Source organism: Ceratotherium simum, chromosome 4, assembly GCF_057802395.1.
Source record: "Ceratotherium simum simum isolate JZ-2026a chromosome 4, ASM5780239v1, whole genome shotgun sequence".
NCBI lineage: Eukaryota > Metazoa > Chordata > Mammalia > Perissodactyla > Rhinocerotidae > Ceratotherium > Ceratotherium simum.
The window spans coordinates 39,581,991-39,598,073 of NC_141903.1; the positions used below are offsets into that span (position 1 = coordinate 39,581,991).

A 16,083-nucleotide genomic window follows, 5' to 3' on the forward strand; every position below is an offset into this window, starting at 1 on the left:
CCTACAGCAGGTGCAACTCCTCCTGGCTGAGGCATCGGGGCAGGCTACCTGGAGGAGGAGACTTTAGACCAAGGCCTGGATGACAAAGGGGAGTTGATGAAGACAATGACAAGGGGGAAGGTGTGAGAAAAGGATGTTAGGCAGGGACAGCATGTGAATGACCCAGAGATGAGAGTGAGAATGGCACGTTTAGGATGGTGGTGAAGATGAGGCTGTTAAGGACTGATGCTTTATCTAGAGGGCAATGGGGAGCCATTGGGGGCATTTGAGCAAGCGAGTCACTTGCTCAGCTTTCTATCTTTAGATCCCTCAGGCTGCTGTGATCCTTCTGCAATGAGAAAAGGAGAGGGTACAGGAGGCAGGAATGGGGGCACAGACTGTCGTCTATGGCTTTGGGAGCCCTTTGGTGGCTCTCAGACTCAGGCTATGAGTTCAGTAGGGAGGTGGGGAGATGGTGCCCATGTGATGGGGGTGGGCACCCTGGGTCGAGTCCTCACTCCTGAACCTGGGGTATCGAATTTGTACAGTAAAGCTAAATGCACTTCTCTCCAAGTGCTACGGAAGCTGGGAAAACAGATAGGTGAGCTCGCCATAAACAGGTATATTCTGTGTGGATGTCAGTTACTGAGCAGCGAGTCCACCATCAGTCACAGGTGGACATTTCAGAAGAGCTTTCTGATGACAAGAAGGGTGGCAATTCTAGGCCAAGAATTAGCCCAGAGTAGACAGGAAACAAATGACGGAGGGACATCTCAGAGGGCCATGACATTTTCATGGCAGAGAAGACTTTCAAGCTCTGGCAGGGCACAACTGGCTGGGAAGGAAGCACACTGACCTGGCGCTCAGGGGCTGGTCACCGCGTGGTCCCCGCGGATGGCCTGCAGCGAGAGCTCATACCCAAGGAACATGGCCGCGCTCATGGGGAAGCCCCGCACAGCGTTCACGGTGATGCCTCTGAAAAACACCTTTGGCAGGAGGCGGCGTTATCACAGGGGACCCTCTGCAGGGCCACTACTGAGGGACAGAGAAAAGGCTGGTGGTGCTGCCCACTCAGGCCCCCCTCCCAGGCTGGACCCCATAGAGCCCCCAGGACCTGTGCAGACGGAGACCACCCGGGATGCCCCAGCCATGCCCCTGCCCTGACCCATGTCATGTCTGATGGCACTTTTCCTCCCAGACCCTGGTACATATGCACTAAATACTATGGGCAAACGGTTGAGTCCTGCAAATACCATGTACACTTGCTTAACTGCTGCTCTGTTGTGAACACACACATACACACAGGCACATGTATACACATGTGCACACACACACACACACTCACAATTCTCGGGAATCTGGAAGTGAGAGCTCTCCATTCCACTCACTTTGCAGTGGTGGACAGAACACCTAGCCATGACCAACCACTGTGACAGGTGCTTCACAAGATGTCCCCAAAGGGGCAGAGTCGGGGACAACTCAGGCCATGCTTAAGACTGCAGACATGGAGTTGAGGCACAGCTTTGCCATTTAGTAGCTGTGTTTCTTGGGCAAGTGGCAAAGTCTCTGGAACTCAATTTTCCCAACTGTAAAATGGGGGTAATAATACTATTGACCTGATACGGTTGTTGAGGGAATAAATAAGATGATGCTTTTAAAGCAGTGACTCAGTGCCTGCCATGTGTAAGCACTCATTAACTGCTGATACCACGTCAGCATCCTTATCATCCACAGTCAGCGCTTTATATAGAGTGGTACTCAGCCTCAATCATTAGCGTGAGTGCTGGGGAGTAGTGGCCTGTATTGATGAGCTGCTAAACTTGGCCCTTAATACAAGAAGCCTGTATTTGTCTTCCACCCCTAGGGAATATGATAAGATGCTTCCCTTCCTCCCTGAATCTTCCTTCTGGGTGCTGGGCAGACACTGATCAACGTGATGTGGTTCCAGACCTTGGGAAGTTTATAAACTACTAGCGGAGATAAGCCCCATTCAGGAATAGTTACAATATAACCTAGAACGTGACGAGAACAGATAAAGTCTTTGGTGAACTGTCCATAAATGTCTTCTCTGGGAAGAGACAACACATCTAAACACAAGTCCCTACCCAAGCGCAAATGACCCGAGAACTGTCAGGCATAAGATATAAACATGTTATTTCACTCCTGTATAATTTACTAAGTTTACAAAATAGAACTGGTACTGTAATTTTAGGAAAGTAGAAATCCAGCCCTTTGCATTTCCCCAGTGTCCTTGGTTATCAGGCACTGTGGAGTCACAGTAGGTACAGGCCACTGTCATTGGCCAGGACATCAGGTGACCTTCCTTTGGGAGCGGAGCCTGCACCTTGGGACTCCATGGCCACCTGGGAGATGCAACATGGTCAAGAAGGGGAGAGAAGGGCCTCTGCAGATTGAGGGGAAGCCTTGGCCCCACGGAAGGGAGCTGATGGACCAGGATCCCCAGGGGTGAGCAAGTTACTCAGCCAGAAGTGATCCAGACAGGGGGCAAGTGAGATCCTGGTAACAACTGCACTCTTCGCTAATGTCTAACCCTTCTGGAATTCCACAGGCTCACTCAGAGTGACGGAATAATGTCAAGGAACTGGGTCAGGCTCTGAGAGGAAAATTCCATGCTGGGTGCCCACAGAGGCTCCCCTGTGGACCTGGGCTTGGCTCTGCGAGGCAAGACGAGCCAGGCAGGACCCAACTTGGAATGTGAGCCTCCTTTCCCACAGCACTGGGCCCTGCAGGAGCTGTGGGACACTTTGGACAGACAGACATGACCTCCCTGCAGCAGCCGTGGTCTGCTCTGCTGCGAGGCCCAAAGATGGCACAGTGCAGACCTGCCGGCTTTTACCCTGAGCTTGCAGAACACAAAACCACCAGACCAAGTCTTTTCTCATGAAGCTTCAATGTCTCCCCACTGCCCAGGTCAAGTCCACACCCTTCCCTGGCCTGCCAAGACCCATATGCTCTGGACCCGCCCTTTCTCTGGGGAGGCTCTGACACTGACACTCTGGGTGGGCTAAGGGCCTGTCATTCCTCTACAGGGCCGCTCTCTCCCTCCACTGGGCCTTTTCTGGTCCTCTCTGTTGGAATGTTCCCCCGACCTGGCTGCACCCCCTGGCAGTCCTCCCTTGGCCACCCCAAGCTGGATTCTGGCCCATTGCCTTCTGTGCACTGTCTCTGCCATCACAGCACTTCTCACATCGTCTTCCAATCACCATAGCCTGTCTGTGTGCCCATAATTGATGCCAGTCAGGGCAGTGAGAGCAGGGCTGTGTGCGTGGTTCACCTCTGACTCTCCAGCACCTGCACTGTGCTTGGCCCAGAGGACCCTCTGTACATCTTATGAAACGAATCAATGGATGAGCGAACGAATGAATGAATGAACAAACTCCTCTCTGTGAAAAAGGAACCATCTCTGAGCTGAGAGTCCTGGCAGTGGCTGTGGTAGTGGAGGATTCTTAGAGTGGAGGGAGGGCTCCAGACCCTCCAAGTGGCAACTGACCCTGATGCATGAGGAAGCAAATGGTCCTCTCACTCTCCTTAGAGTCATCCAGTCTCATCCCAAACCCCTTCACAACAGCCACCTTTGTGGGGCTAAAGGACATGAAGTGACTCCTCCAGCCCCCTTCTTTCAGATGACAACTCTCCAAGTACGAGCCACAGCCCATATGGCCCAAGACGAGCCTCAGAGAAGACAGGGAATGGATCCAAAACCACAGGCCTTTCTTCTGCCCTGACTTGGGAACGCCCCGAAAGTCCATGGACTTTAATTCCTGCTATCATAAAGGCTGCTTTACTGGTAATCATTAAGAGAGTTACAGAAGGGCCATGAAAATTGGGCACCATCATCATTATTTCACTCCTTTCCAATTCTTTATTATCACTGAGTTCTTCTTCCATAGGAAAGTGGGAACAGTGGCCTCAGGTGCCTCAGAGAGCCGAGTAAAACCATTTGGGAATGGCGCACCATAGAGCCAGTGCCCAAGCGGACTGGGGCTGGAGCCATCCCTCGGCCCTGGGAAAAGCATTCCTCCTGCTGCTGCTGGGAATCTGTGAGACAACCCAACTTTCCAGGACTGTGTGGGATTTCTTTTCTCATGTCGCTATTTATGCAAACACATATACAAACATATATAAATATATACACATGTATATGCCTGCATAGGCTATGAATACTTTTGGAACATATCACAAGAAGCTCATAACAGTAATTGCCTTTGAGAGTAGACTGGGGACCACCGGAGGGACATTTAGACAGTATATCCTCTTATACCTTTAGAAGCTTCCTATGTTCATATACTATTGATTTTTTAATCAACTAATAAAAAACTTAAAAAATTAATCTCAGTCATTGAGGTGGCTAATCAAGCTGAATATCACTATCTGTACTTAAAACCTGTCTCTAAGTATAAACTATGGACCAAATGATATCAAGATTAAGAAATTGAGCATGTGGCCTCAGTTGCCTTCTAGGACTTTGTTTTTTACAGAGCACAATAATTTTGGCAGAAAATAATATCAGCAATATATTTTGCCTCTACAGACTTTTTAGAATTAGGACACATTAATATTTTGGGAGACAGACAAAAATATCTCAAATAAAAACAGAGCATCCCGTTAGAATTTCTCTTATGTGTCCCTCTGTATTTATTGGTTGAATCACAAACTCTACTTCTGCTAAAAAAATAAAAATACAAAAAACAACTGAGGTGTGGATTCTAGGAAGATGGCAGAGAAGGAAGCACCAGGAATCTGTCTCCTCACCTACACAACAACTGCACTGGTGGAATCTGTCTGGTGTAACTATTTCAGAATTCTGGAATTTATTGAAGGCTTATAACTTCCAGGGGAAAGTTTGGATGGTAAATTGTGATTGATTTCAGTCAATTTCAGCTCTTAGCACAGTAGCAGCTACCCATTCCCTACTCCAAGCCCTGTGGCAGGCAGCTATGCACATGCTCCTGGAGCAACCTGCACACAGCTGATGGGAGCCAGGGTAGGTAATAAGGACTCTCCTCCAAATATTGAAGATCTGTGTTCTGATCACTGATTGCTGCTTCTGATCACAGAAGTGCCAAGAGGAGTGTAGCCATCGTTGTCTCTTATCCCCACACTGATGCAAGCCCCTCCCCGTCTGGCTGAAGTAACTTCCAGGGTATTTAAAGGGCTGACTCCCCCGCCCCCTTCATTTTTCTCTTTTTCCAGAGAGAGAGAGAGTTTGGGAGCCAGAATTTAAAGACTAGGACATTCAAAAGCAACTACACATTTGGGGAAAATTAGAAAGTGATCATACATGTTCAGGGGAAGGTACAGGCTTAGAAAAGACCCTGAGAAAACCTTAAGTTTACACCTCAGGCTGATCCTTGGCACAGAGACAGCCTACAACAATTCAAAAAAACAATAAACAAAAACAATAACAAAAAATACTAAACCCTGGGGAAGGGAGAGAAACTGATTTCCAGAGTTACCACATTATTAAATTCAAATGTCTACTTTTCAATAAAAAATCACAAGGTGTGCAAAGAAACAGGAAAGTATGGTCCATTCAAAGAGAAAAATAAATCAACAGAAACTATTCCTGAAAAGACCTGATAGCAGATCTACTTGACAAAGACTTTAAAACTGTCTTAAAGATGCTCAAAGAACCATAGGAAGATATGGAGAGAGTCAAGAAAATGATATGTGAACAAAATGGAAATGTCAATAAAGAAATAGAAAACCCAGAAAGAAATCAAACAAATTCTAGAGCTGAAAAGTACAATAACTGAAATGAAAAATTCACTAGAAGGATTCAAAGGCATATTTGAGCAGGCAGAAGAAAGAATCAACAAACTTGAAGATAGGACAATGGAAATTATTGAGTCTGAGAAACAGAATGGAAAAAGATTGAAGAAAAATAAATAGAGCCCAAGGGACCTGTGGGAAACTATCAAGCTGACCAATACACATTGTGGAAGTATCAGAAGGAGAAGAGAGAGAGAAAGAGGTAGGGAGAATATTTGAAGTAATAACGGCTAAAAACTTCCCAAATTTGATGAAATACATGAATATAAACATCAAATAAGCTCAACAAACTCCCCGGAAGATGAATCAAAGAGACCCACACCAAGACACATTATAATAAAGTTCTGAAAGACAAAGAGAAAGAGAGAATCTTGAAAGCAGCAAGAGAGAAGCAACTCATTACATACAAAGGATACTCAATAAGATTACCAGCAAATTACTCACCAAAAACTTTAGAGGCCAGAAGGCAATGAGCCAATATACTCAAAGTGCTAAATGAAAAACTGTCAGCCAAGAATCCTATATCCAGAAAAACTATCCTTCAAGAATGAGGGAGAAATCAAGACATTCCCAGATAAACAAAAGCTGAGGGAGTTCATTACCACCAGACCTTCCCTGCAAGAAATGCTGAAGTGAGTCCTGCAAGGTGAAATGAGATGACGCTAGACAATAACTTGAAGCTGTATGAAGAAATAAAAATCTCAATAAAGATAAATACATAGGGAGAGTGATGTCAGCATCATGGCAGCACAAGATGTCCCTTGTTTTGTCCCCACCTCAACAACAAAAATTTGGCATCCATCCATGAACAAAAGTGCCTCTATGGGAGTTGTGGGATCCAGCACCATATGCCGAGGGACCCAAGGGGAGTCTTTCCCACCCGTGCATTGGGTAATAGGCAGACAGACTCAGTACTGGCAGTGGAACCTGCAGTAGCCTGTGGAACTTGCTCCAGCCTCTCCTGACCATGGTCCAGATGCACCTGCAGAACGCTGACCTGGACACTCACCCACAGATGAGAGAGCCTTTGTGGAAGTCCAAGCTTCTGGAGGAGAAGTTCCAGCACTCCATTGGAGGAAAAAAATATGAGTTTGGATGCACTGGAGTGGGCAGTTACTAAAGATTGGAGGGCTTGGGATGAGGCAGCCATGTGAGAAAAGGTCCAGAGCTCAGTAGTAACATTAACGCCAATAAAACAACTAATACTAATACTAGTGCCAATGACAAATGGCTAACTCTTTCTAAATGTTCTCTATGTGTGACACATTAAGCTAAGCACTTTTTATGTACCTAATTTAACTTAATCTACAGATGTCCCTCTCATTCACGGTAGGGATGATTATCCTTGGAGAAATCAAGGCCCAGAGAGTTGAAGCAACTTGCCTGGATTCCCTCAGCTCACAGTAGCCAGGCCTGGCTTTAAACTCAAGTCTGCTGACTCTAAGAGGCATGCCAAGAAAGCCAAGGTCCCATTCGAGGAAGAGCAAGCACGATAGTTTCTCTGAAGGGTGCTAGGTGTGTCCCGGGAGGCAAGATAGACAGGGATGAATTAGTTTATAACCTTGGATGCCAGACGTGGAAGTCTAGTCTTCATTCTCAGAGAGTTTAGAGGCAGGAAGGGGCTTGGATTAAGAACAAGCCCTTTAGGTGAAGGGAGGAGAAAAGATGAGAGGAGGGACAAGGCCAGGTTGGAGGTTGCCTCAATTGCTGAGACCAGAGGTGATGGGGTCTGGACTCGTGCAGGGTGGGAGAGCAGAGGACAGATTGAACCTGTGAGATGTGATGACTGAGATGGCTCTGGGACTTCCCATTTGGAGGAGGGGTGAGGGTGAGGCACTGAACAGTGAGCGAGGAAGGACCTTCCAGCCTATCTTGATGAGAAGGCAAGCTTTGGTGACACACAGATGTGGGTGCAGGTCCTGGCTCTGCCATGCACCAGCTGTGTGACCTCAGGTAGGTTACCAGTCCTCTCTGAACCTCTGTCAGGTGGGGCACCCACCCACCTCCTCTACCAGCCTGCAAGGACTAGATGGGATAAGGCTCTCTCATAGTGCTTGATAAATGGTAACCGCCAGCACCTTAGTTTCTCGAGTCCCTTCTCTATAATCTCCAGAATGTCTGACCCGCCTTCCAATGACTGACACTGACCCCTCATGACTGCGGTGGGGCTTACTTTAAGACCTTCCTTCTGGTAACTCTGGGCGATACAGTCCAGGACACCTTTGTATTTGTTTAAATTAACCCCGTCAGCTTGGAGTCGACTTTTCACGACATCCATAGGAGTCGCTGTCCCCCAAGAAATTGCTCCTGTAAAGAGAAAGACAAACAGGTATCATGGGCAGGGTGGTGGGGTCTGGAGGGGACCTGGCTCCCTGCAGACTTCCACCATTCAGAGGTTTAATACGCTGCTGGGGGAAGTGGAAAGAGCTCAGGGTCAGGACCCGTGAAGGCTGTTCCTGATCCTCCCTTGCCACCTGCTGTGGGACTTTGCAGACGTCTCCCACCTCCTGTGGGCCTTGGGTTTGTCAGCTGTAAAATGGGGCAGCAGGACCTATCTTCAAGGGGTTGCTGTGAGGACAAATAAACTGAGGCAGGTGAAGCATTTAGCACGGTGCCAGGTCCACAGTCAGGGCTTCGTAAGTGGAAGACCTGATCAGCAGCTTTTATTGGAGAAACAGGAACAGGCCCCACCAGTACTTTGCAGCACCTTTCCGGGGCACCAGGGGAGAGATCCCAGGGTGAGGCCTGAGGGTGAAGGCTTGTAGCTCCCCAGAGCAGGATTTGCTCTGAACACGGAGAAGCTAAACAAACACTTGCAGATAGGCTGCTCGCCAAGGCAGGGACAGCTTAGAGAGTGCAGAGAAGAGCAGGGGCAGGTTTTTACAAATCTCTTGTCTTTTCCAGATATGTGTAATAGAAGCCTTGGGACCATGTGCCACTGGGTCATCTTCGTCAGACAAGCTCAGGTACACTGGCTTGAGCACTTTTTGTGACTTTAAAGGACTAGGAAAACAACGCCAGGTTATTGTGTAAACACAAAAATTGGCACATTCTTGGATGGGAGAGAAAAACGAACTGATGCCAAAGTCCAAGTCAGCTGGCTTCCAAGATTTTGTAATTGCTGCCCAGAAGCTCCCCAAAGAGGCCTTAGCCTGCCCCAGGCCCTCTGCCCATCCCAGCCTCCAGCCTCTGCGGCCTCCTGCCCATGGCCCTCTAGAACCCTCTGAACCTCTCCTGCCTCCTGCCTCTTGCCAGGATAACGGTCTGCTCTCCCTGGAGTTGGTCCAGCTGCTGCCCTGGCACACTCCCCTGTCCCTCAGCCCATAGGTGAGGGTATTACAAAATGAAGTTGGCGTGCCAGGCCACTCACACTTGTTCGCGCCAGAAATGAGAGCACATGGGGCCTTGTTTGTCCTCTCAGCCAACATGTACTCACTGAGCACTTACGGAGCCAGTGGGGGCCAGGCCTCAGACACAGGGCAGTGGAAGGAGAACACTGGTGTTTGGTGGCTAAGACGTGGGCTTTGTAATGTGTTTGCTGAGTTTCGAGCATAGCTAACTATGATGATGAGGAGGAGGAGGAGGAGAAATGACAATTTTCTTCTCTACGGTGGATCCTTCCCATCAGCATCAAACACGTCATGTTATCAGCCTTCTTAACAAGCAATCCTCCCTTGACTTTCCTATCCCCCTCTGGCCACGGCTGCATTTCTCTTTTCCCCATTACAGCACAGCCAAATCCCTCAGAAGTGTTGGGTATACTTGGGTTCTCCAATTTCTTTCAGCCCATTCTCTCTTGATCCCACTTCAATCAAGTTTTCACACCCTTCGCTCCACCAAAATGAGTTTTGTCAAACGCCCCCATGACTTATACACTGCTAAATCCAAGCGGCAGGAACAGCGAGCACAAAGCCTTGCAGTGGGAGAGAGCCAGGCACCGTCAAGTTCCAGCAAAGAGACTAGCCTGGCTGGAGCAGAGTGAATAAGGGGACGGGAGCAGAAAATGAGGACAGAGGGGTAACAGGCCGCCAGATCATAGAGAGCCTTGAAAACCATTGCAAGGACGTTGACTTTTTTGTGTGTGTGTGTGAGGAAGATCACCCCTGTGCTAACATCTGCCACCTCCTCTTTTTTTGCTGAGGAAGACTGGCCCCATGCTAACATCCATGCCCATCTTCCTCCACTTTACATGGGACGCCACCACAGCATGGCTTGCCAAGCGGTGCGTCGGTGCGCGCCTGGGATCTGAACCGGCGAACCCCGGGCCGCCACAGCGGAGCGCGCGCACTTAACGGCTTGTGCCACCGGGCCGGCCCCTACAAGGATGTTGACTTTTACCCTAAATGAAATGCAGTACCATATGCAGTACAGGGTTCTGAGGAGGGAATTAAGTAACTAGTCCATGGTCACAAAATGAGTAAGTGTGGATTTGAACTTGGATCTTTCCGACTGCAGAGTCTCTGCTATACAGTCTGCACTAGCTGTGTGAGCTTGGGTTGGTTACTTAACCTCTCTGAACCTGAGTTTTCTCATCTGAAAAATGGGGAGACTGATTCCTACCTTATGGAGCTAATGAAATCTTCACATTAGAAAGGTTTGCAGGGTGCTGATATTCAAAAAAGGTGAACCATGATAACAGATTTCCTTTCTAAAACTTAGTAATGCCTGAGAGAGTAAGGGCTCAAAATCTATCTGTGACTGAAAGTTGAATGAGCCCAAATAGGGACTTGCCATCCCTTTAGGTCCAGAGGGAAGGGGATGGGAGAAAGAGGGGGGACCATTCTCCATTCCTAGCCTGTCCTCTGCCTGGCTAGGTCACATAGTAGGTACTTAACAAAGAACAGCTGGATGAGTGGCTGGATGAATATGCCCTTCCCTGCGGCTGAGAAGGGAAAGGTAGGCTCTCCAGCTAAACACTGCAGTGGCCAGTATAGGGACCGGGATCAGCGCTGCTGCCCTTACCAGCCATGCCACCGGCCAGCCACACGGCGCAGGTGCTGGGGCCTGCACAGGCCTCGGGTGTGATCCACTCACTCAGGAACACATAGGGGATGAAGTAGAGGCAGTAGCCCGGGACGTCCCTCAGCAGCATGGCACTGGCGCCCCGGTACAGCCCTGTCAGGCCCTCCGTCCGCACAATGGTTGTGATGCAATGCACGGGCCCCTGGTAGGCTTGCTGCTCTCCAAGAGCCACCGCCCTGGGCTTCAAACTGAGGTTCTCTGCAAAGACAAGGGGGAGAAGACGGCAAGTGACCCAGAGGGCAAGAGACTGGCCATTCTCTGGCACTGGAGCCAGCCTGGCCCACTGACAGTTCCCACTCACATGGTCCATCAGTTTTTACCAAACCTTCTGACCTTCTTGGCAGCTCAAACCGGGATTCTGACATCCCAACAGGGAGACCCTGCCAACATGTGCAGCCAGATTGGAGACAGTCCCGGCCAAGTGAGAAAGTATCAGTTGCCTTAGAACACCCGGAGGTTTCTGGCCAACCGTCACCATGTCTTTCTAAGCAGATGTGACTGCAGAATGCCTAGGGTCAAGTATGACAGGCCATACCAAGCTCTTTCTTGATGCAGAGGCTGGAAAATCCAACACACTATATGTGTGTGTGTGTGTGTGTGTGTGTGTGTGTCTACTTGTGCATGGTATGGTAAAAAAAGTATACGAGATTGAGACCCAGACTGTCCTGGTTCCAAATCCTGGCTCCACCACTTACAAACCTTTTCACCTTGCCAGGCTATCTTCTTCAGCCTTTGTTTCCTTGTCTTTAAAAAGAGGACAGGCTGGGCCGGCCCCGTGGCTTAGCGGTTAAGTGCGCGCGCTCTGATGCTGGCGGCCCGGGTTCGGATCCCGGGAGCGCCCCGAGGCACCACTTCTCCGTCCAACGCGAGGCCGAGTCCCACGTACAGCAACTAGAAGGATGTGAACCTATGACGTACAACTATCTACTGGGGCTTTGGGGGGAAAAAACTGAATAAATAAAATCTTTAAAAAAAAAAAAAAAAAAAAAAGAGGACAGGCTAACACTGTACTGTGTACTTGCGAGTTGCTAAGAGAGTAGATCTTAAAAGTTCTCACCACACACACACACACAAAATGGTAACTGTGAGGTGATGGATGTGTTAACTGACCTTATCGTGGTAATCATTTCACAATAGACATGTATATCCAATCATCACCTTGTACACCTTAAATTTACACAGTATTATATGTCAATTATGTCTCAATAAAGATGGAAAATATTTTTTTTGAATAAAAAGGAGAACAGTCTACTGTGAGGATAAATAAGGTAATAGTATAAAGTGCTCAGGAGGATGCTGGGTACAGTGTAGGTGCAAGAAGCTATCAATTGATTATTACTGAGACCGAGGTGGCTGGGGTGAGTCGGGTGCAGGACGCACTGGCTGGAGAGCTGCACATGTTCTCACTGACTCACTCCAGCCCTGGCCAGGCTGTGCCCTAAAACAGCGGTAGTGCAGCACTGGTGCCACTGGTCCCTCAAAGTCCAGGGGCACAGGGCTACTGTCTCCTTGTCTGACCTCCAGGGTCTCTGAAGGCAGATCGTGGTTGTTATGTCTATAGCTTCTTCTAGGACTATAAGTAGCCAGCAAGTGGTGACTGTCACTCCCACACAATCCTTCCACCGGGCTCCCCCCTCTCCCTCTCTGATGCTCATCTCATCTGCTATGGACCCATTAACACAGCTTTGACTCATGGCCAGAGAGACCTCCCAGTCAGTTCAGATAAAGCAACTCTTACTCTCAATTTTCCCTTCTTGAGGAACAAACATGACATGACCAGGAAAGAAATAGAATGAAGTTTGCCTGTAACCACACACCTATTTTGCCACCTGGTTTAATTTCCTATAGGCAGCATCTCAATTTGATTTTGCACATGCTGGCAAAGAGGCAGATCACTTTCATTATACAGTTGAACTTCCAAGTCCCCCAAATAGTCCCATCTTTATCTGATGAAAGGTTAGGACAAAACATTCAGCTTCATGACTCCATAGTCCAAACGGGAGATTTGGATGTAAAGTACAACCTGTCCTTTCACACATCCCGGAAGCAGGTGAGGTCGAGGGGGCGGTTTCTATTGGCCTGGTAAGTGTGCTTGAACAAACTAGTCCTATATTTTCTTTTTGTATGGAGAGAAGAGAGTAACCACTGCCATGCACGTTAGGACACAGGCAGGAGGCTGAGTCCCATTCACATCTACAGCGGATCCCACAGGAAGTGAGCAGGGGTGGTGGCCACTTTGGGGGGACAGGGTCCTCTGAGCTCAGAGTAAGATCAGACACTATGGTCTTTGAAAGCCCACTGAGAGGTCACTGGACACCCCTTCCTCTCCCAAATCCACTATGATACTGTGGGTATCATCTTGGGAAATTGTGGCATTAGACAAAATAGATGTAATTGTCCCAACATATAAACTCTGCCTGGGCCATGCTCATATCCACTGATCTAACCCAGGAGTCAAGGTTTTTCATGAATCAACGATGGGTATGATGTGGCTTTTAGAAGTTACTGATTGAAGGAGAATGTCCTGATAACATTCTGCTTATTTGGAGGTACAGATGTTGAAAAAAATACTTGCCCAACCTCCAACTGGCCTTATCAACAAAAAACCTGTACTTTTTTCCTTTTCTTTCCAGAGTGAGCAATAAGGAAATTCTCTCACATTCTCTCAGGTTTGTAACATAAGCAATCTAGCTTTTATTGCTTGAGACTGATCCATTTATAACTACTAAAGCAATATAATTGTCATGGTAACTACCATCATCTGGAATACACACGTATCTGATCGGGTTGCTAGTACCTTCTTGACACAAGTTGATACTCTGAAAAACTCCTTCCAGCTCCCTCACCCCCAATATTTAAAAACAAACTCTTCTTTGGAAGTAATTTCAAAGTTGTAAAAAAAGTGCAAAAAAAGAAAAATTGCACAAAGAACATCCTTATCTACTCTTTACCCAGATGCATCTATTGTTAACATTTTACCTCATCAGTTTTATGGTTTGTGTGCTCTCTCCCCCCCCCCCCCCACTTCTCACTCAAACATGTGCATGCAATTAAACTGAAGAGATGCCACTGTCCCAGTGCATAAACTCTGCCCGGGCCATGTTCATCTCCAAGCAGCAGTGACCTGACCCAGAGTCAAGGTTTTCATGAATCAGCTGTGGGTATGATGTGGCTTCAGGGTTACTGACAGGAGAACAGTATCTGATAAAATCCTCATTTGCAGGTGCCAACGTTGGAAAAACACAAGCCAAACCTTGAACCGGCCTTGTCCATAAGACCTAAACGAGAACCAAACCTGTAATTGTTTTCTTTTTTTTCCCCAAGGTAAGCAATAAGGAAATTCTTTTGCACACACATACATATTTTCGTGTCACACATACATACATAATTTTATTTTCTGAACCATTTCAGGGTGAGTTACATACAAAATGGCCCTTTACCCCTAAATACTTCAGGATGTGTTTCCTAAGAAGAGGGATATTGTTTTACATTCCATAGCACAGCTATCAGTTTCACCATCTACATGGACAATACTTTAGTATATTGTCTATACGCAAATTGTCATTTGATCCATAATGACCTTTAGAGCATCCTTGCCCTCCCCAGTACAGGATCCAGTCGAATGAGGTCTTGCATTTAGTTGTCCTGTCTCTTTAGCTTCCTTTAATCTGGAGCATTTCCACAGCCTTTCTTTGTTTTTTATGACACTGACATTTTTTAGGAGTATGCTGTCCCCGCTTCTTGTTAACAGAACTTTCCTCATTCGGGGTTTGTTTGATGTTTCCTTGTTATTACGTGGACATGATGCATTCTTGGCGGGACCTCCTCCCTGTTCTCACCTCTTTTCCCATGAAGACAAATCACTCTCAAGAGCCTCTGGTCTTCTCTTTCGCTGGCTTCCTATACTTGTTTTTATTAGTTTGTTTTTAAATTGAGGTACAATGTACATTCAATAAAAGATGTAGCTCATAAGTGCACAGTTGACGAGTTTTGACAGTTGCATGCACCTGTGTCACTACACTTTACTGAGAAAATGACATCTTTTACTTGAAACAAACTGCTTTTGTCAAATCCACTTAGGCAGAGTAAAGATTCCAAGCCTAACTACCCTCTCCTGCTTTTCAAGGTAAAAGAACTCTCTGACATCAATGATGTATCACTCAATGAGAAGCAAATCTTTCATTTAGGTGATAGTTGTTATGGGTGTATCTGTATTAGCAATAGCGGTATGGACAATTCATATGGGACCACAAAGCAGAGAACAGCAGGAATTCCTATCAGTTGCTCAGACCACGAGATGCTCTATGGCTCAGCCGGGGAAGGTGTGGCCCTGGGAGGCGTGGCCTGGGAGCCTGGGCAGCTAGACTTAGAAAAGTGCTGAATCAGAGCTCTTGGTAATCTGGCAGTGGACCAATTTTAGTTTGTGAAAAACAAATGTGGTGACCCTTAAAAACTGACTTGAGAGGTTGCTGGCAAGCAGCTCTTGAAAATATGCACAACTGAAGTCTGTAGACTCACATGCCCTTTGTGCAAGGAACCAGAGGAAGGAGGCGAGGTGCTGGTTCGGTACTTGGCTCACACAGAACCACCCACTCTTGGCCTGTTGTTCCTGAACCTGAAAGAAGTTTCATTTCTTTCTCCTAGACAATGCCGCTCAATGTCTTCAATGGGCCATGACCACGCAAACAGGAAAGCAAACTGAAACGCAGTGCTAGTCACTGATCCACTGAGGTAAGGAGGGCCCGGCCCTCAGGAACACAAAGGCCTGGCCGCCCTCCGGACGAGAAAGCCCCGCCAGGCCTCCCCTGCATGTGCATACGTCAGGGGTGAGTGGGAACACATCATCATTTCTCAACAGGTCGCTTTCCACAGAAAATCCTTGCCAAATCGGCCATCCACAAACGGGGCCCTGCTGGTGCCCAGTCCGGCATGCGCAGTTTAACAAGCGTTCTGTGCTCAGGTACAGCTAGGCCAGTGGGCTCTCAAAGGGAAGCTGGGAACAGGGAGTTATTTCAAGGACCCACGAATCCATAAGCATTAGAGATCGACAGAACTCCTAAAATATCTCACACATACCTGTCTGACCATTTTCCTCATATGTGTTGATGCGACTGTGTGGAACACAAAAATTTACTTAAATACGCTAATGATCCATAGTTGCTTCTTGTCATACGTGTTTTCTTAATCTACGACACTCAAAGCACAGCTGCTGTTCATTTTACATATTAAAAAGGTGCTCTTAGAAAAGACCAGGAGCCCCCAGCCCGTGCCAGAGGCTGTCCCCCTATT

General features: G+C 47.6%; 1 protein-coding gene across 1 annotated transcript in view; it reads right to left on the minus strand.

Annotated features, from left to right (window-relative positions):
* Positions 1-842: 842 nt before the first annotated feature.
* The window catches only part of SLC25A48 (solute carrier family 25 member 48), a 34,913-nt gene continuing 19,672 nt past the window's right edge, over positions 843-16,083 (minus strand). The window contains exons 5-7 of the mRNA XM_004420173.3: positions 10,735-10,992; positions 7,946-8,079; positions 843-965 (exon numbers count right to left, since the gene is read on the minus strand). Of these exons, the coding sequence (XP_004420230.2) occupies positions 843-965; positions 7,946-8,079; positions 10,735-10,992 (515 nt within the window). The remainder of the gene's footprint in view (positions 966-7,945; positions 8,080-10,734; positions 10,993-16,083) is intronic.